Below are 19,837 nucleotides of genomic sequence, written 5' to 3'. Positions count from 1 at the left end.
GCAAAGTATCTTTGGGATTTATTGGTAATATATAGAGTCTGATTGTCATAGTTTAGACTTGTACTTTTTTATTACTTAGCAAGATTGGTCATATGTGTTGGAACCTTTAAAGAATAGCCATTTGATGTATTTAATAATATTTATGGGAGGAGATGGCACTGTTGTACCTTTAAAACCTGTTAAGTTAGTCTTGAATCATTGGCCTCTGAGGTGGCTCATTGTTAACAGCCTTGGGTTAACATTGGTATTATTTCTACATGCTGGCCCTAGCCCATTTAATGCTAGGCATCAAAAAAGGTGCTTTATTGAGTAAGATCGTGAATCAAGACTTATACTGTTCTTAATTTATACTAGGATATTACTACCTCTGAATTTAGCAGAGGTTATTTATCAGGAGCTATTATATATTGAAGCAGTGTTGAATATAGGACTGCATATTGAGCTTTATGATACATACAAAGGATTTCAGAGACTTACTGAGATTTTGATAACTGTTATTTTTATGGGTATCTTTTTTTTAAGTGATTTTCATAAAATACTGAGGAAAATACTTTGTATTCCTTTTTTAAAAAACTTTCTTGTGTTTTACTTTTTTTAGTATATGAACCTACCTACCCAAAAACAGTATTTAAAAATAAGCCTCTGTATTGAATTTAAAAATTAATCTCTGTGCTATTTCCTACTTTTTTTTTTCTTTGATTCAGTATCCCTAAAAATAAGTATTAGGTTTTTTTAGGCCTTGCTAGAAAAATTTCACTTTCTTGTTCCCTTTTCATTCTGCAGGTTTGGATGGAATTGTTGAGCAAGGCTTCAGTTCAGTATGTGGTAGCAGCTGCTTGTCCATGGATGGGTGCTTGGCTTTGCTTAATGATGCAGCCTTCTCATTTACCTATTGATTTAAATATGCTGCTGGAAGTAAAAGCTAGAGCCAAGGCAAGTGTAGAGGGACATAATGTATTTGTATGTTCAACTCAATTATTATTATTTTTTTCAACTCATAATTATTAATACAGTAACCATGTAAGAAATCTGTATTGCTTTATTATAAGCATGCTATCATTATTGTAACATAAGGAAAAATTATATCATTAGAACCTTGACAAAATGCATAGCAATTTTTATCCATTAAAATTTTGTGAAAAGAACTGTATTTTACTGGGATTATAACAAATGAATGAGAGTATTTTGATGTTGTCTATTAAATTTTAATGGTTAATCTTTAATTATTGTTTTCTTCCCCCTTGTTCCCTCTAGGAAAAAACAGGTGGTAAGGTGCGTCAAGGCCAAAGCCAGAGTAAAGAAGTACTTCAGGAGTACATTGCAGGTGCAGACACCATCATGGAAGACCCCGCCACCAGGGATTTTGTTGTTATGCGGGCTAGAATGATGGCAGCCAAGTAAGTATACATAAACTCAAAAGTCATTTAACCAGAAGATTCTTCTGATGTGTCTGTCAGTCTTTCCTCCATCACACTAGTTACAGAGTAGGAAAAAAAATTAAAGCATAAGAAAAAGTTTCTAGTTTTTTTGAAGTTTTAAAAGTAAGATTTATATATTTTTATGAAGATAAGATAGGAGTTATGTCTTCCTTGGGAAAAGTTATAGCTTCAGTAGGGGAAACTTCAAGCAATTCTATAGTAACTTCTTTTTTTCTCCCTCTTAGGTTGTTAGGAGCACTTTGTTGTTGTATTTGTGATCCAGGTGTAAATGTGGTAACCCAAGAAATTAAACCAGCTGAATCCCTTGGCCAGTTACTACTCTTCCACTTGAACTCCAAATCTGCCTTACAGAGAATTAGTGTAGCTTTGGTAATCTGTGAATGGGCTGCTTTACAGAAGGTAAGATTTTGCCCGAAAATAAATGAAGAGAATTTAAACCAGTTTCCTTAGCTGTTAGGATTATTTTTATTATATTTTACAAACAGAAAAGTGAAAATTTTCTCTGTGTAAAGATCCAACATTTATAGAAAAGTATTCAAATTATATTGCAACATTGTTTCTCATTTGCCTTTAACCCTAGACTTTTTTCTTAGAACCCCCAGTCTTGTACTTGAGAACTACAAAAGATAAGAGGCTTTGAGTGATAGAAATCCATTTTTAAGTAGCAAGGGCAGATTTTTGGTCACAGGAAGAATAAAATCTCCACATTTAAACCCAAATCTTTATGTTTCCAAATAAGCCATTCCCTTGCAGCCCCTTTAATTTTTAACTTCTAGTAAGACGTATGATTTTGTGTAAGACTTGCTTCTGTAAATCAGAGAAACTTCCTGCTGGCTTTGTTTATTCCATTGACTGGAATTCTGGAAATTTAACTGTCTGCACTTGCTGTGAGAGCTGCTTGTTACTGCCTCTTAGCAGTTTGTCAGAGCTGTGTCTAAAAGTAATTGAGCCATGCTCTATTGCAACTGAAACCCCAGCTTTGCCTCTGGAAAGAAGCAAGGCTCATCTGTTTTTAGGCAGGACTCAGTGTGCTGGAGAGGCAGTGATGCTGTGTTTTTGTGCCTCTCAGACTCAGCAGCAAGTGTTGACAGTTCGGTTTCTGGACCCTCACAGAGCTTCTCTGGACTTACTCTGTGAAGCCCAGGCTGATCACCCAGATCCCACAGAACCCCTCATGGCTCACCACTGAGGTCATTCCCCCTCTGGTTGGGGCAGGCAACAACCAGAGAGAGTGGGAAGGGTTAGTTAAATTTGGGGGCAGGTGAGTAGCCTTTAAATTATATATCCATTTCTACAGTATGGCATGTGAAGCTATGGGTTCAACTGTTAAGAAATCTAATGAGTTTTTAAATAACATTTTTAGTGCATGCTAAGTGTTCTTTTCTGACTGATTTCTTTTTACAGTTGTATATTTTAAAGTCTGTGCTATATAATATATATGTAAACTTGGAATAAATTCAGAATAAAGTAAGAGTAATTAAGTGGAAAGTTTAATGGAACTGTAATAGTTCCATGTGCATGTGCTATAGTCATTCATGTTAAAATTTTAGAGTAGTTTGGGTGTGATACCTTTTCTCTGTGCAACTAATAACTATGTTGTTCTGGAAGATAACAGAATACAGATTCAGAATCAATAGAAATTTAGACTTGGTAGTTTGCAAGCAAAGATTTTTATGCATTTCTAGAATTATGTTTACATATTTGCCCTGAATATTTGTTGTCTGTTATATTTTAGGAGTGTAGAGCTGTTACCCTAGCTGTGCAGCCACGTTTACTTGATATCCTTTCAGAACATTTATATTATGATGAAATTGCCGTTCCATTTACACGAATGCAGAATGAGTGTAAACAGCTTATTTCATCATTAGCTGATGCACATATTGAAGTTGGTAACAGAGTAAACAGCAATGTTTTTACAATTGATCAAGCTAATGACCTGGTGAGTAAAGAAGTAACCTCCTTAATTTTAGAGCATGAAATAAGGATAAGAACTTTGTCATGTCATGTTTACCACAAAAACACTAATTTGCTGAATCTATTTTTGGCTTGGTAGCCTGTCATCACTACCCTTTAGAAAAGTTATTTCATTGTATTGACTTTTCTTGAAATAAGAGAATGGGGAAGGGATTTTTTTTTTTTGATCTCAGCTTTGACAAACCAATATACCTTTATTAGAAAAAACTGTTACATTTTTGTCACTTCTCAGTTTTGCTTAAGACTGGCAGAGTATAGAAAAAATTGCTTCTCTAAGTTCCTGAGTACTTCTCCTCCCCTTTGCCAGCTTACAATGAAAATATCCAAACATAAGAGAATTACACAGTGAAGTCTCATATACCTACAACTAGATTACACAGTTAACATTTTACTAAATTTGCTTTATCACATATATATGCAACTCTCTGCCCCTCTATTGAACCATTAATCCTTCTTAATTTTTGATGCATTTTTAAGTAAGTTACAGACAGAGATCAGTACACTTAAACTAAAATTCAGTTTTTATGTTTTTTTCTCTTTTTTTGTGTCATTAACTAAAATTCAGTTTTTATGTTTTTTTGTTCTTCTTTGAGGTAAAACTTATGTACCATGAATTGTACAAATCTCCAATGGAACATATGATAAATTTTAACAGAAGCAAATACCTATGAAACCCAAACCTCTATCAAGATACAGACAGTGCCATAACACTTCCCAGTCAATCCCCTGCCCTCAAATAATGATTGTTCTGGTTTTCCCTTCACCATAGATTACTTTTGCCTGTTCTAGAATTTCATATACATGGAATCATACACTCTGTGCTGTTTAGTGTAAGGATCTTTTTCAGCATGATGTTTTGTAAAATAATACATGTTGTTATATGTATCACTAATTCATTCTTTTCTATTGCTGAGTTTTCTTTCATTGTATAAATATACCACAATTAGTGTAAGCCCTTCTCTGCTTGATGAACATTTGGGCTACTCCAAGTTCTCAGCTCAGAGCTGCTATAAACATTTCTGTACAACTTTTTTAAAGACATATTTTCATTTCTCTTGGGTAAGTACATAGGAGTGGAATTGCTGGGTCATAGGGTGAGGTGTTTATTTAGTTTTATTAAAAATTGCACTTTTCCCAAAGTGGCTGTATCATTTTACCTTCTAATCAGCAATATATGAGAGTTCTGGTTGCTCTACATCATCACCAACATGTGATGATGGTCACTCCTTGTAATTTTTTCCTTTCTGGTGGTTGTGTGATAGTGTCATTGTGGTTTTAACTTGTGTTTCCTTGATGACTAATATGTTTAACACTTTTTTATGTCTTACTGGCCATTTGTTGATCTTCCTTTCTGAAATGTCTGTTCAAATCTTTTGTCTGTTTTTAATTAGGTTGTCTTTTTATTATTGAGTTGTAGGAGTTCTTTATATATCCTGGATACCAATCCTTTGTCAGATAGATGCTTTCCGAATATTTTCTCCCACTGTGTGGCTTGCCTTTTCATTTTCTTAATGGTGTCTTTGGATGAGCAGATATTTTTAAGTTTGATGAAGTCTAGTTTATCAATTGTTTTATTTTATGGTTATTGTGTTCTGTGACCTAACGTACCTTTTCTTATCTCCAAGTGGTGAAGTTATTCACACACATTTTCTTCTAAAGCATTGTAGTTTTAGTTTTTGTTTAATCATCCATATTTATGTTTATATATAGTGTGAAGTAGAGATTGCGTTTTTTCATATAGATACCTAATTTTTCCATCATCATTTATTGAAAAGATTTTTCTTTTGCCATGGAATTTCTTTGGCACCTTTGTCAAAAATTAATTGAAATGTAAGTGTGTGTCTGTATATGGGCTCTATTTGTTCAATCTATTTGTCTGTTATGCTAGCATCCGTGTCTTGGTTACTGTATCTTTGTACTTAGTAAGTCTTTGAGGTTAGGTGGTGTAAATGAGTTCTTCCTTTTATGAGTTAAAGAATCAGAAACTCAGCTGCTTCACTTGTGTTGATTCCTGTGAAAGAGCATGCTTCATTTCTTATCCCCCTTTCTTATTGAAAAAATAATTGAAATTTTTTTGTTCTCACCTGTGAAAAAAAGCTAAAATTGCTTCAATTTTTTATCTGAGTTGTTTTTCTGATTGTTGTTTTTCTATAATTTCTCCTTTTTGCCTCCCCTCCCCCATATTTTGCCTTCTTGGAATAAAATCTCAAATTTTCTTTAAGGTCTGGGTTCCCTTCTTACTGTTTCTGACAACATTTCTTTTTAAAGCTATTACATGGACTCTTAAAGCTTTTCTTATTCAAACCTCTCACTCCCCAGTGAAACTCCTATTCTGTTTCATCAGCTTCCTTAGTCCAGTGGTTTTGACCTGGGATATCAGAGTCTCTAGAAGAGCATATTTGAGGGAAGAGCAATTTTAAAAGATTAGTCTTGGCCTTGGCTAAGAGCCACTGCTCTTTGTAACTGTCTTTGCATCCCTATTTTATTCTTACCTGCAAAATATAGGCATTTCCTGAAGGTCTTCCTTTGTCTGTCACCATTCTCACAATTTAGTTCTTAACCATGTACTGTGCTATCTTCTCTTGATCTTTTATGTTCTTCAACTAGGCATTGTCACTTGGATATCTCACTATCATTTCAAACTTAACACAACCAAAATTGGGATTTATTTTTTAACAGAAAATAGCTCTTTTTATCCACAGTCTCAAATCTTGTTAACATTTCCTTTCAGAAAGTTTCATATGTTTATCCTTTCTCTGTTTCCATCACCACAACCCAGTCAAAGGCCTTAGTACTTTATGACTAGGTCCTGACTCATCTCTAAGGCTCCAGGCAGTCTCTGGTTCATTCCATCCTGCATGCTGTGCCACACTAATAAAATTCTTAGTGCCACTCTGAACACATCCCTCCCCTACTTAAAAACATTATTTTCTTTTTCCTTGATTTTAGTTTTTTTCTTACTTTCAACACCTTCTCTAAATTCCCCATCTTTTTTCTCCTCATTATTTCTCAAACTTCCTCCACTTAAGCCTAGTTAGTTTTTCTCTTGCAGAATTACACCACCCTTACCCGCTTTCTTTGCTTCACTCATTCTCACTTTGGTGTCTGAGCTCGTCTTTCCTTTGCCAGAAATTCCCTACCCTCCAGCCTCTATGCTCATCCCAAGTTCATCTCTTGACATTCCTTCATCGCCCTGTGCTCAGGCCGTGGTAAGCTGTTGTCAGTTCCTTGGACAGTGCCTCACTTTGCACTCCCTACCTCACTCTGTTTGCCAAGATGCCCCCATAACTCCAGAGTTATCCATTGTTTAAAAACCTAGCATAAGTGTTAACCGCCTCTAGCAAGCCTTCACTACTTTTGTCTCCTCTAAGAAGAGTTAAGCTACCCTTGTGCTACCACAGCAACTTGCACTTACTTCAGTTTCATGTTACATTGTCTTGTTTACTTATGTATCTGTCTCCCACATTATTCTCAGCATTTTTTGAGTGTATGAAGACATTGATTTTACTCATCTTTTAGTATTACTCACTAAGTATTTGTTGAGTGAATGAATTTGGGGTAATTGGAAAGCTTTTCCTAAGTTGCCTAGAATCATTGAAAATTGACAGAAGCATAGTGTATTTAGGACAATGTTTTTAAACTTTTAGTAGTGAAACCTGTTTCAAATAATGTTATGCAAAGCTTGAACACATAAAACAGACAAAGCAAAGTGGAGAGTATAAGCTAGAAGTGGTATGTGATCATGTCCCTTTGTAGAGAACAGATCAAGATGAATCAGATACAGCTCAATTTAAAGTCTTTGGTATTTTATAATGATAAAAGAGGATCTTATTTGTGTGCCTATTTTGCTTTTTGTAATAGAGGTTGGCATTATCAGTCTTGTCCATAAGGGAATTGATTATTTCTAAGTCTGAAAAATTGGGTTCTCCATTAAAAAAAAAGTTAGGTTTTTTAATGTTACAGGCTTTTCTGACCAACATTGATCAGATTGGATCTATTTATGGAGCCTCTTTATGATTGCAGTTACCTATCAAACAAGAAGACTATTTTTGTTATGTAATCTATCACACAGTCTTTAAATGGTAATTTAAAAAATGTGTGCACAGAAACTTTTACATAAATGTTCATAGCAACATTATTCATAATAGCTAAAAGGTGGAACCAACCCATCCATTCATCAACTAATGAATGGAAAAATGCAACTGATATATCCATATAGTGTAATATTATTTGGCAAAAAAAGGAATGAAGTAATTATACATGCTACAACATCAGTGAACCTTGAAAGAATTATGCTAAATGAAAGAATCTAGTCACAAAAGATTACACATTATATGTCCATTTATATGAAATGTCCAGGATAGGCAAATATATAAGGATAAAAAGTAGATGAGTGGTTACATGGGGCTGGGAGGAAATGAGGAATGATTGCTGATAGGTATTGAATTTTATTTTGGGAGTGATGAAAATGTTCTAAAATTGTGGTGATGGTTGTACAACTCTGGATATAATAAAAACCATTGAATTGTACACTTTAAATGAGTGTATTGTATGTGAATTATATCTCATAAAGTTATTTTAAGAAGATGTATTGGGCTTCCCTGGTGGTGCAGTGGTTGCGAGTCCACCTGCCGATGCAGGGGACACGGGTTCGTGCCCCGGTCTGGGAGGATCCCACATGCCGCGGAGCAGCTGGGCCCGTGAGCCATGGCCGCTGAGCCTGCGCGTCCGGAGCCTGTGCTCCGCAAGGGGAGAGGCCACAACAGTGAGAGGCCCGCGTAACGCAAAAAAAAAAAAAAAAAAAAAAAAAGATGTATTGAACAGTCTTTTAATGGGGCTTGTAAAGTAGTCTGATGCCACAGTCTTACAGCTTTAAGCAGCTCTTGGTAATTAAATAATTAATGACTATTGTACCACCCTCTCTTAACTGTTGGTTTATATTTGCTTACAGCGTTCTCATTTCACCAAAGTACTATATGGGTATTGTGTGTGATTTTTCACTCAAACTTATTAGATACAATAAGTCTCTTAATGAACTGTCTTTCTTAAACAATATAATACTAATGTTAAATTAAGTCAGATTAAAATAAAGTTTACTTGGAAGGTTTGAGACATTTATTTAGTTGACTGAATACTAAAATAGTACTAGATGTCATGGAACTTAAAATTGAAACAGAAAGTTTGTTGTCTGCCCTTTAGGAGTTTACAGGCTGTTTGGGGTTGATGTCCTTAATGATTTTTGATTTCTCTTTTTTAATAGGTCACTGCTGTTTTTAATGAAGTCACATCATCTTTCGATTTAGATCCTCAAGTGTTACAGCAGTTAGATAGTAAACGACAGCAGGTCCAAATGACAGTTACAGAGACCAACCAGGAGTGGCAAGTGTTGCAGTTGAGAGTGCACACTTTCGCTGCATGTGCAGTTGTAAGCTTGCAGCAACTTCCGGAGAAATTAAATCCTATTATAAAACCATTAATGGAGACAATTAAAAAAGAAGAGAATACTCTAGTGCAGAACTATGCGGCTCAGTGCATAGCCAAACTACTTCAGCAGTGCACAACAAGGGCGCCCTGTCCCAATTCAAAAATTATTAAAAATCTCTGTAGCTCACTTTGTGTGGACCCATATCTAACTCCTCCTGTCACGTGTCCAGTACCAACACAGAGTGGCCAGGAAAATTCTAAAGGTATATATCTAAAGCTTTATTTGGGGTAGAGAAAGAATTAACCATTTAAATTTGTTTATAGTCACAGGTATAATTTAAGCACAAATCCAGTTTATGTTGGAGCTTTTTAATATTCTGAGAGAATTTGCACATATTGCTAATAAAATCACAACCTCTTAACTTAAATAAGTTATTCATAAAAGACTTGATATATATAATGACTGAATTCTATGAGACAGGTGTTAACCCTTCTCTTTCAAGACCATAATTATAGGGTTTACTGTTAACACAGCTAGAAAACTTAATTATATCCAGTGGTGAATAAAAGTTCTTCCTGTAAAATTCTGGTTTCTCTAATTTAGTACATGTCTTATGAGATAAGTGGGCTCTGTTACCTTTAGCAAATAATGCTTAAACAGCTTTTCTATTTGCATCCAGAAAATTTATATGGAAAGTAACTGCTCTTTGTAGGCTAAGATCAAGGACCAATGTTTCTTCACATACCTTAGTCCTAAATTTCCCCTATCCCTGTCCCTGAGAGCTATGTGAGGCAGCAATATTTTGCAGTGGTTGGTGTTTCTGAATTCATGGTAACTATGGACTTTTTTTTTTTTTTTAAGAAAACTTACTTGCATCGTTTTTTAATGTTTCTTTTTATGCCTGGAAACATGCATTTTTAAAGAATTAATGTACTTTTAACTGAAGGTACATTCATTCTTGCATGTGATATTTCTTGTTGTTAATATGATGCTACAAATTTGGTTGTATTTAGTATGGTCCTATGCAAATATTAAAACATTCAATGTTATAAATTATTGATTTGTTACCATTTCATTGTCTAAAGAAAATATCATTGGCCTATAAAAATTGAGACTTAAAAGACAATTTTAAAATGTGTTGTATCTCTTTTGGAGCAGGAAACATTTGGTCACCTATATTATGCTTTAAAAGTTATTTAACTTTTTTCCTTAATAGGATCCAACTCTGAAAAAGATGGAATGCATCATACTGTTACCAAGCACAGGGGTATAATTACACTCTATAGGCATCAAAAAGCTGCTTTTGCTATCACAAGTAGGCGAGGTCCTACCCCCAAAGCAGTAAAAGCTCAAATAGCAGATCTTCCTGCAGCAGGTAGTGGAAATATCCTTGTTGAACTTGATGAGGTAAATAGTTTTTTTCTTTGAATACTCTGATTTAAAAACAAATATCTTACAGATTGAGAGCTGAATTGTCATATCAGCTTCTAGAATTGTATTTTAATATTTTTAAGTGAAAGAACTGGAGCTAATAACTTTTTGGAGTACTGCAGCAACAGGGTCCAGAAAAACTGAAAACTTCTTCAAATTTCTCATGCCTCTTATTATTTTTACCAGCTTAACTTGATGATTATCTTCCTAGGCAAGAAACCTTCTCAGTAGTGGGTACATAAGTCATTCATGAATATAAACTAATTCACTCCTATAACAGTGACTACAGAGATGTTAAGTAATAGTGAAAGCTAACTTTTCTCAGTCCTATCAATGTCAGGAATTGCTGTTGATATTCAGAGGATAAGTTTATACATGTCAGAGTTTTACCTATCTGACTTTTAGTCAACTTGGAATTTATTAACTATGTGATGTGAGGTAGGGATCTAAATTTATTTGCCCACATGAACAGCCTTATCCCACCGTTGAATCTTTTCCTCCCTGGTTTATAATGGCACCTCTGTTTTATGTCATGCTTTGTATATATAAGGATCTCCATGGGCTCTCTGTTGATTGGTCTACTTATTCTGCAGTACAGTCTTCTTTAAAGATGATTTTAAAAAGTGTTTGGTTTTGGAAAATCTTACAGTCACATTATTAACAGTGGAATGAATGCTCTTGGTAGCTCTTTTGGTTGCAAGACATAGGAACTTAACCTGAGTTCAGCAATAAACTATCAATGCTAAAAGACATGTGTTTAATATATTTCTATAAAGTATAGGCCTATTTAAAGTTTCTTTTTTTAAGCCAAAATCTTAGCTTATTGTCTGTATTTCTTTTAAAATATTCTGTGAATGAAGGTTTTTTCACTAACTATATTCTTACCATAATTTTAATCAAAAATTTACTGTGGTTTTAATATTTATACTTCCATGGTTTACATAGTTCCTTCACTTAAAAATATATATGTATCTTTCTGGGGGGACAGTTTCTTTTGTATTTAATTATTATAAAATTACTGCTAAGTAAGAGGTTATTAATCTTGTGGTTAAATTAAATAGATGCTCATATTCTATCCCTTAAGCAAATATAAATAAGGGCCCATCATTTTATCTCCTTTTCCTCTTTCTACCTGTTTCTTTGGGGTGGAGAGAAGAAGAAAAAAACATGTTACTTAGAACTGTCTCTAGAAACAGCACATATTCGTCTATTCCTTATCTCCAACCCCCGAAAGTATTTTACTTTGGATGTGAAAATCTAGTTTGGGATGTTATGCCCATGTAAGTTTAATTATTGAGAAATGTTTATAGTTATGGTAAATATGTCCCGTAATTGCTTAATTAGTTAATGGTAACACTGTGACTTCTTAGGTAGTGACTTTTAAATTATCTTAATAACATTTCAAATGCGTTATACTTTTTTCTCAAATTTCGTTTTCAACTAACATTTAACTTTAGGCCCAGAAGCCTTACCTGGTACAACGGAGAGGAGCTGAATTTGCCTTGACAACTATAGTGAAGCATTTTGGTGGTGAAATGGCAGTGAAGTTGCCACATCTCTGGGATGCTATGGTTGGTCCATTGAGGAATACAATCGACATAAATAATTTTGGTGTGTACATATTTTTCCGAGTTGCATTTTAAACAGATTTCAGTATATATCCGTTACGTATGTCCTTATAAAATAACAATGCCTATACCTGTTTATCCCAGGCCAGCTGGTAAGTTTTTAAATGCAAGGTTGGTAAAAACATTTAATTTATTTTCATGTCATTTTGCATACTTTTTGCTTTTTACTTTTTCTATTACATATTTAGAAACAGATATTTGAAATGGATCATTATGTTAAACATCTTTAATTGCTTTAGGTGTAGTATCTCAGCAGTTAAATTAAGGGCATGTTATTTCATTTTACATTATAAAGCAAAATAGACTCTCCCACAGTACCTGGGAGAGTGCTAAAACTTTTTGTGGGCTCTAGATTTTAAAGAATTATTTGCAAGGTAATATGCACTTAAATCAATATGTTTTAATAGATGGAAAGTCCCTCCTGGAAAAGGGAGATGGCCCTGCCCAAGAACTGGTGAATTCTCTGCAAGTTTTTGAAACAGCAGCAGTGTCAATGGATTCTGAGCTTCATCCCTTGGTAACTAACTAATGCAAGTGTAGTTTTTTTTCTAGTAAAACAAGTAGTCTTATTAGTCTTAAGGCTTGAATGAAAAGTGCAACTTTGATGTCATCCCTTATAATTGCATTTTCTTTTATATGCTATAACTAGATTCCTTCTTTCCTGGCAACTCAACTCTTACGGGCTTTGAGGCAGAGCTGGGTGCATGAATGATAGAAAACCCACTCTGGGAGCTTAGAATACAGGGCAGTAGGGACAGGGCTCTGATGACACAGAAGCCAGGTGTAAACAGGAAAGAAAGCCGCATCCCTATTCCTCTATACCACCTTAATAATATAGTCTAGGAAAGGAAGAGCACAGGTAATAAAACCTCTTTCCAAGATAAATGTAATGGTAGAAGGAAGTTACCTCTCAGAGATGAAACTAGTCAATGGCAAAGATAGAACCTGGGTTTAGTTTTTAACTGTTAAAATATATCTCACCAAAAAATTGGAACAGAGGGAGGAGGAACATAGACTAGAGAATTAATTGTCTGGTTTTTCCATTGAAGAAAGTATTACTCTTTCCATATAACTGCAATAGGAAACTCTCTGCAGTTTATAACATTGTGAAGGGTGCTATCTCCAATTCTCTATTCACATCTAATATAAGAGGGAGAATCTAGGAGAGAGTAGAGAAGAGTGAAATTTTTCTGTTTATATAGTAATAAAGCATATTCTTTTACTTGTTAAATTTTGCGGATTTATCATTGGTAAAGAAGGGCAGAATCCTGTATATGCTCACCCTCCGTGATCAACAGCATGCATTCAGCTGAGCTGTAAGGCTAGTCTGTTCAGCAAGTACCTGGATCTCATGAGCATTAATCCTGGCTTCCATCCAGCAGACATTTAATAATGGGATATGTTGTGCTCTTGTGATCATATTGCCTTTGGTAAGCCAGGAAGTTAAAGTGGAAAATACTTAACCATTAAGTATAGTGCCCAGAACAAAATCGGGATCACTCAACCCAGTGAATAAAAAAGTATGTACCTAAAACTAAGCCATATTGGGAGGGGGCTGATGACGTGTGGTGTCATTTTCCCAACCTCAGTAGGAGATTTTTGCAAGTGCCTTTGATGCGTTCTCTACTAATTCTGGAAAGAACTGAGTGTTCCCTGATGCCTAAGAGGATATTGAACAGGGGAGAAGTTCTGCACCTTTCTATTCTTTTTAAAAGCATTATAATAACAATGTAGATTTAAATTTTTATTGAGGATGTTTTGACAGTAATGTTTTGAGGTAATTGGAGATATTCTCGGATTTAGAGTTACTTAGAATATTGAGAACCTCTGAGTGTGGGCCGTTATAGTTATATTTTAAACAGTAGATTCCCTAATGAGTATTCTGATTATCTTAAACATTTTGTTTTTAGTTGGTACAGCATTTGCCTCATCTTTATATGTGCCTTCAGTACCCCAGCACTGCAGTGAGGCACATGGCTGCTCGTTGTGTAGGCGTCATGAGCAAAATAGGTACCATGGAAACAATGAATATTTTTTTGGAGAAGATTCTTCCATGGCTGGGAGCAATTGATGACAATATCAAACAAGAGGGTGCAATTGAAGCACTTGCCTGTATCCTTTTTTATTTTGACAAACTATTCAGAAATTATATTCATTTTATTTAAGGATGACTAAAATAAAATTTATTCAAATATGCACAGGGAATTCCCTGGCGGTCCAGTGGTTAGGACTCCATGCTTTCACTGCTGAGGGCATGGGTTCGATCCCTGGTCAGGGAACTAAGATCCCGCAAGCTGCACAGTGCAGCAAAAACAAAACAAAACAGAACAAAAACAAATACGCACATAACCTGCCTTGTTCCAAAAAGAAACCTGCTTTTTTAGATTTTATTTTGAAGTGCATTTTTATTACATTATAATACATTATAAATATATTTACATTTGATTATGAAAATATTCACACAAAGTCTGGAGAATTACTATTTTAAGAGATCTTTTTACAGGCAAAAATTTTATGTACCTCATGAACTATTTATCTAGTAACTTATCTGTATTTGGTTTATAATCAATTTTTTTTAATATTAACCAGATATTATATAGGTAGTTCTTATAAACATATTATGTTTGCTTTGTTCATTACTTGGGTAGAAAATGACTAAGTATACTAAATAACTAGAAATATACAGGCAAGTTTTTACCAAGGGTATGGCATCCACTGACATTTTTTTCTCGAAATAACCCAAAAGATATTTCGGTATAAGAGCAAGAAAGACGGGTAGAGATCAATTCAGTTAGAAACTCTGGCTCAGAAATGCTGAAGATTACAGGAGGACTGAACTCACTGAGCCTGCTAGGTCCAGTTTAAGATTGTTAAGATATTATTGGTGGGAAATTTGGAATTAATCTTTGATGCTGAGTTGTGCTCCCTTGCTTGCAATGCAACTCAATTTTGGTATGGGAATTCTAGAAACTTGGAGGAATTTCTCTATGGAAAAAAGTCTTATTAATAAAGTTACCTCCAGCCTTCCTCAGATGAAAAACATCATTTTATCTTCTTAATCGTGAGAAAGTTACATAATGTTTACAAAGGAGTAACATTGTACAAATGCTGTTATAGTTGAATCATAGACCTTGAGGGACAGTCAGTTCTTCATAATACAGGTGAGAAAATGAGGAACTGTTTTAGAAGTCATGGTCTTAGTTTGTGAAAACATCTACCTTGGAACCAGTTGGAAATTTCCTTAATAACTTACTCAGGTGTAATGGAACAACTGGATGTTGGTATTGTTCCATATATTGTCCTTTTAGTCGTGCCTGTGTTGGGAAGAATGAGTGATCAGACGGACAGTGTAAGATTCATGGCTACACAGTGCTTTGCAACACTAATTAGACTCATGCCACTTGAGGTAAGTTGAAGATACTTGGTTTATGGACTTAATGTTTTCAGTAACTTCATAGTAATTGTAACCCTTTTTAAAAAACATGTCAGGTTTAAAAAAAGATTTGAATATGTTTATGTTACAAGTGTTAAGAATTTTATGCTTTAATGGGTAATTTTTTTTTTAACACAGTGTTTTAAATAAAACTATGGTTCTGGGACTTCCCTGGCGGTCTAGTGGTTAAGACCCCACTGCAGGGGGCACAGGTTCAATCAGGGAACTAGGGTCCCACATGCCGCACGACACGGCCAAAAATTTAAAAAACAAACAAACAAAAACTATGGTTCCTAAAAGACTGATAATTCATTGATGCTATTCTAGAAATAGAATTGTTCCTAAGTATCCCTGGTAACATCTATGTAAAGATTCTGTTCTGAAGTTTACGTGAAAGGTAAATTTGAAAGATGGTAATTGAAAGTGTAAAAAGCAAATGATGTCTCTGTTGGATTATGGAGAAAGCAGACTAGAAGGCTGAAGTTGGAGAATTTTGGAGTATATTCATGCTACAGAAATAATATATGTGGCCAGTGTGGGAAATAGAAGTGGCTTGAAGCAAGGGAAAAGCCAGGACCCTTCCACTTAGCCACTTACTATATTTCTATGGGATTTTTGTAATTCAAGAAGTAAGTATATATGCAGTTCATCCGTGTTGTAGTATGTCAGTAGCCTTTTGGATGTATTATCCTTTTGGGTGTGTTTAGAGTATTACTGGCCAAGTAATACTCTATTTTATGGAGACACCACATTTTGTTTATCCATTCACCAGTTGATGGACATTTGGCTTATTACCAGCTTTTGGCTATTATGAGTAATGCTGCTATGAACGTGCACTTCACGAGCTTATAAAGTCTTTGTGTGGATATATGCTTTTATTTCTTTTCTTTAATTTATTTGTTTTATTTATTTATTTTTGGCTGCATTGGGTCTTTGTTGCTGCGCGCAGGCTTTCTTTAGTTGCAGCAAGCGAGGGGCTACTCTTCGTTGCAGTGCACGGGCTTCTCATTGCAGTGGCTTCTCTTGTTGCAGAGGACAGGCTGTAGGCACACAGGCTTCACTAATTGTGGCACACAGGCTAAGTAGTTGTGGTGCACGGGCTTAGTTGCTCTGCAGCATGTGGGATCTCCCTGGTCCAGGGCTCGAACCTGTGTTCCCTGCATTGACAGGTGTATTCTTAACCACTGCGTCACCAGGAAAGCCCCAGAACATGGATTCTTAACCACTGGACCGGCAGGGAAGTCCCTGCTTTTATTTCTTTTGAGCAGATATTTAGGAATGGAATTACTGGGTCATATCATGTTTAACTTTTTAAGAAACTGCCAAACTATTTTCCCAGAGTAACTCTACCATTTTATATTTCTACCAGCAAAGTATGAGCATAAGTTAGATGATAGCCTCTCTGAAAAAAAAAAAAAATTGGCTATCTGGTAAAGTTGAAGATTCCCATCCCAATGACCCATCAAATCTATGCTAGGTATATATCGTGGAGAAATTCATAAAACATCCAAGACACACCTTCAAGAATATTATTTATACCATTATTTATAGTAGTCTAAAACCACTCAGATATTCATTATCTGTAGAGTAGATATGTTAACTGTGGGTTATTATACTGCAATAAGAATGAACAAAGTACAGATACATACAACAAATAGTGAGTCCTTAACATAAGATTCTATTTTTATGACGTTCAAAAATAGGCAAAAGTACATGGGATGCATACTTAGGTGATAAAGGTATAAAGAAAGGTAAAAAAGAAATTGCCATGAAAGTCAGTAAAGTGATTACCTCTTGAGGAAAGGAGAGTGGGTTATCACTGGGAGGGAGCTTACGCGATCTTGCAGGATGATGGCAGGGATGCTTTTCTTAATCTGGCAGTAGTTAGGTGTTTGTTTTATAATTTATTAATCTGTACATTTGTTTATATATTTCTCTGCATGAATATTTTTTCCACAATAAAATATGTTAAAATAACCACTGTGACTAAAAAAATACTAGACTACTGTATCAAAAGACCCAAGTGACATTTCCTGAATTGTTTCCATCCTCTGCTTCCTAGGTCTTATTCATATCCTTTAGCTTTGGGGCCTTGCATCATCTTATCTGTAAACTAAGTTGATTATGCTTCGTCCCCTTGGTATTTTTTGGCATTGAAATCAGTGAGTGATGAGAAACCATCGTGTGTTCTTTGAGCAAAGGAGTAGATGATGAAAGCAGTGTTTTAGGAAAATCAGTTTAATAGCTGTTTGTGGATTCGAATGTAAGTGCCCCCAAACAGAGCCCAGATCCACTGTGAGGTGATAAAGAGTCTAAACTACTTTTTTTTAAAGGGAGAATAACAGTTCTTGATAACATATTGGCAAAGAAAAGAGATTTTGAACTTTAGAGATTGAGAAAAGATTGGTAAGATTCCCTTTGATAGATGTGAAAATTACAAGGATGTGATGCATATTTTGCTTCCAGCCATGATAAAACAGATTTATCCTCCTACCTTAACTTAGAAAACCAGACAAAATGAATCAAACAATGGATTTCAGACATTGAACAACAAGGGAACAAATGAAATGCCCTAGCTTACTGCCTGGAGTGAATTTCCAGACCATAGGACAGGGAAGTGAAACCTAAACAGAGGCTAGCAGAGTCAGAGTGCAGGGAGGACAAGATGGGTAGGATTTGCAAGGCAGAGTGCCTGAGAGGAAGTAGCTGCACAGAGAAGAAGCTTCAGAGGTCCACACAAAGGCTGAGTATTCATTCATCTGGGCGTATGTATGAAAATGTATGTTTGAGACTGGGGGGAAAAATCAGAAAGGAGTAGGTGGAACAACTCCCAGAGCTCACACAGGGTCAAGAATAGGTATTTCCCCCAAGCTGAGTCAGAGGACCTACCATATAGGGCAGTGAGTACAGCCCTTAGAAGTATATCGCCTGAGTAGCAGGGCCCAATTAACCCCTGACAGAAGACTGATTTGAACCCACCTTAATAAAGCTTAAAAGCAAGCCTCAAAAGGATCAAATTGGTTTCAGGTAATTTAACTATATCCCAAAAAGAAAAAATGTTTAACCCCCAAAAGTTCAGCACCCAACAGGGTAAAACTTAGGATGTTTAGCACCCATCAGAAAATTAACCAGAGGGAGTTCCCTGGTGGCCTAGTGGTTAGGATTCCAGGCTTTCACTGCCATGGCCAGGTTTCAATCCCTGCTCAGGGAACTGAGATCCTGCCCTCCCCCCCGCCCACCGCCAAAAAAAAGTTAACCAGGAGAAAAGTCAGTCAATAGAAGCAGACCCTGAAATGACCCAGATAATAGAATTAGTATACAAGGACATTAAAATATGTTCCATATGTTCAAGAAGATAGAGGGAAAGCATGAGTGTAATGAGGAGCAACATGGAAGACATAAGAACAACCCAAATTGAATTTCCTGAGTTGAAAGATATAATTACAAATAAAAACACACTGGATAGGATTAATAGCAGATTAGATGCTGTGAGTTTGAAGATACAGCAATAGAAACAAGAATGTCGTGCAAGTTGATTCCTGTTCCACTTTATCTTGATTTGCTCTGTCCCATCTTCATAGGAAGAATCATGTACTTTTCAGTCAAGGATTCAGGGAATATAAACCAGTGGTTTTGATAGAAGCTTTAATTCCTTGCACTATTAGTAACTCTTGCTGCTTTTATGGGAATTAAGGTGAGGAAGATACGCAAAGGAAGGGTTCCTGGCACTAAACAATATTTATGAATCCTAATCGTTGTTAGGAAATGTCCCTATTGTATGGCCTTATTTCTGGTTGTCATTTACTAAAAGGTCCATGAGGATAAATGTTTGAAGATTTGTTACTTCCTTATAAAGCACCGTGCAGAAAGGCTTCATTTTGATGGTTGTCATTATGGTATTAGATGTGTTAAAATGTTAGTTTCTATCTTACTTGACAAAGTTGTTAATTCTAAAACCTTTTGAGGGAATTCCCCGATGGTCCAGTGGTTAGAACTCCACGCTTCCAGGTTTGATGGTTGGTTGGGGAACTAAGATCCCTCGATCCCTACAGCACAGCAAAACAAAACAAAACAAACTTCTGAAAATATAACATACAATCACTTTAAGACTCAGTGTATACACCTCACTCCTGATACTATTTCTGGTATTATAAGGAACATATATTTTAATTGAATTTAATTGAAGTTCTCTTCTGAGAATTTTACGTTTCTTAACTTTCACTTTACATTTCTTTTTTTTTTTTTTTTTTTTTTTTTTGCGGTATGCGGGCCTCTCACTGTTGTGGCCTCCCCCGTTGCGGAGCACAGGCTCCGGACGCGCAGGCTCCGGACGCGCAGGCTCAGCGGCCATGGCTCACGGGCCCAGCCGCTCCGCGGCATATGGGATCCTCCCAGGTCGGGGCACGAACCCGTATCCCCTGCATCGGCAGGCGGACTCTCAACCACTTGCGCCACCAGGGAGGCCCTCACTTTACATTTCTTAATCATAGGGCAGTAGTTCTCAAAC

The 19,837-nt window shown here is 35.7% G+C and overlaps 1 protein-coding gene across 1 annotated transcript in view; it reads left to right on the top strand.

The window, feature by feature from the left end:
- Positions 1-19,837, top strand: part of BTAF1 (B-TFIID TATA-box binding protein associated factor 1) — a 95,006-nt gene that overhangs the window by 57,533 nt on the left and 17,636 nt on the right. The window contains exons 16-25 of the mRNA XM_060102021.1: positions 784-933; positions 1,255-1,397; positions 1,664-1,838; positions 3,175-3,378; positions 8,674-9,100; positions 10,055-10,245; positions 11,727-11,880; positions 12,305-12,414; positions 13,808-14,009; positions 15,155-15,303. Coding sequence (XP_059958004.1) covers positions 784-933; positions 1,255-1,397; positions 1,664-1,838; positions 3,175-3,378; positions 8,674-9,100; positions 10,055-10,245; positions 11,727-11,880; positions 12,305-12,414; positions 13,808-14,009; positions 15,155-15,303 — 1,905 coding nt within the window. The remainder of the gene's footprint in view (positions 1-783; positions 934-1,254; positions 1,398-1,663; positions 1,839-3,174; positions 3,379-8,673; positions 9,101-10,054; positions 10,246-11,726; positions 11,881-12,304; positions 12,415-13,807; positions 14,010-15,154; positions 15,304-19,837) is intronic.

This window comes from Mesoplodon densirostris, chromosome 1 (assembly GCF_025265405.1).
Source record: "Mesoplodon densirostris isolate mMesDen1 chromosome 1, mMesDen1 primary haplotype, whole genome shotgun sequence".
NCBI classification, from domain to species: Eukaryota; Metazoa; Chordata; class Mammalia; order Artiodactyla; family Ziphiidae; genus Mesoplodon; species Mesoplodon densirostris.
Note: the sequence above shows the minus strand (reverse complement) of the source record. Positions and strands in the feature narration are given on the sequence as shown.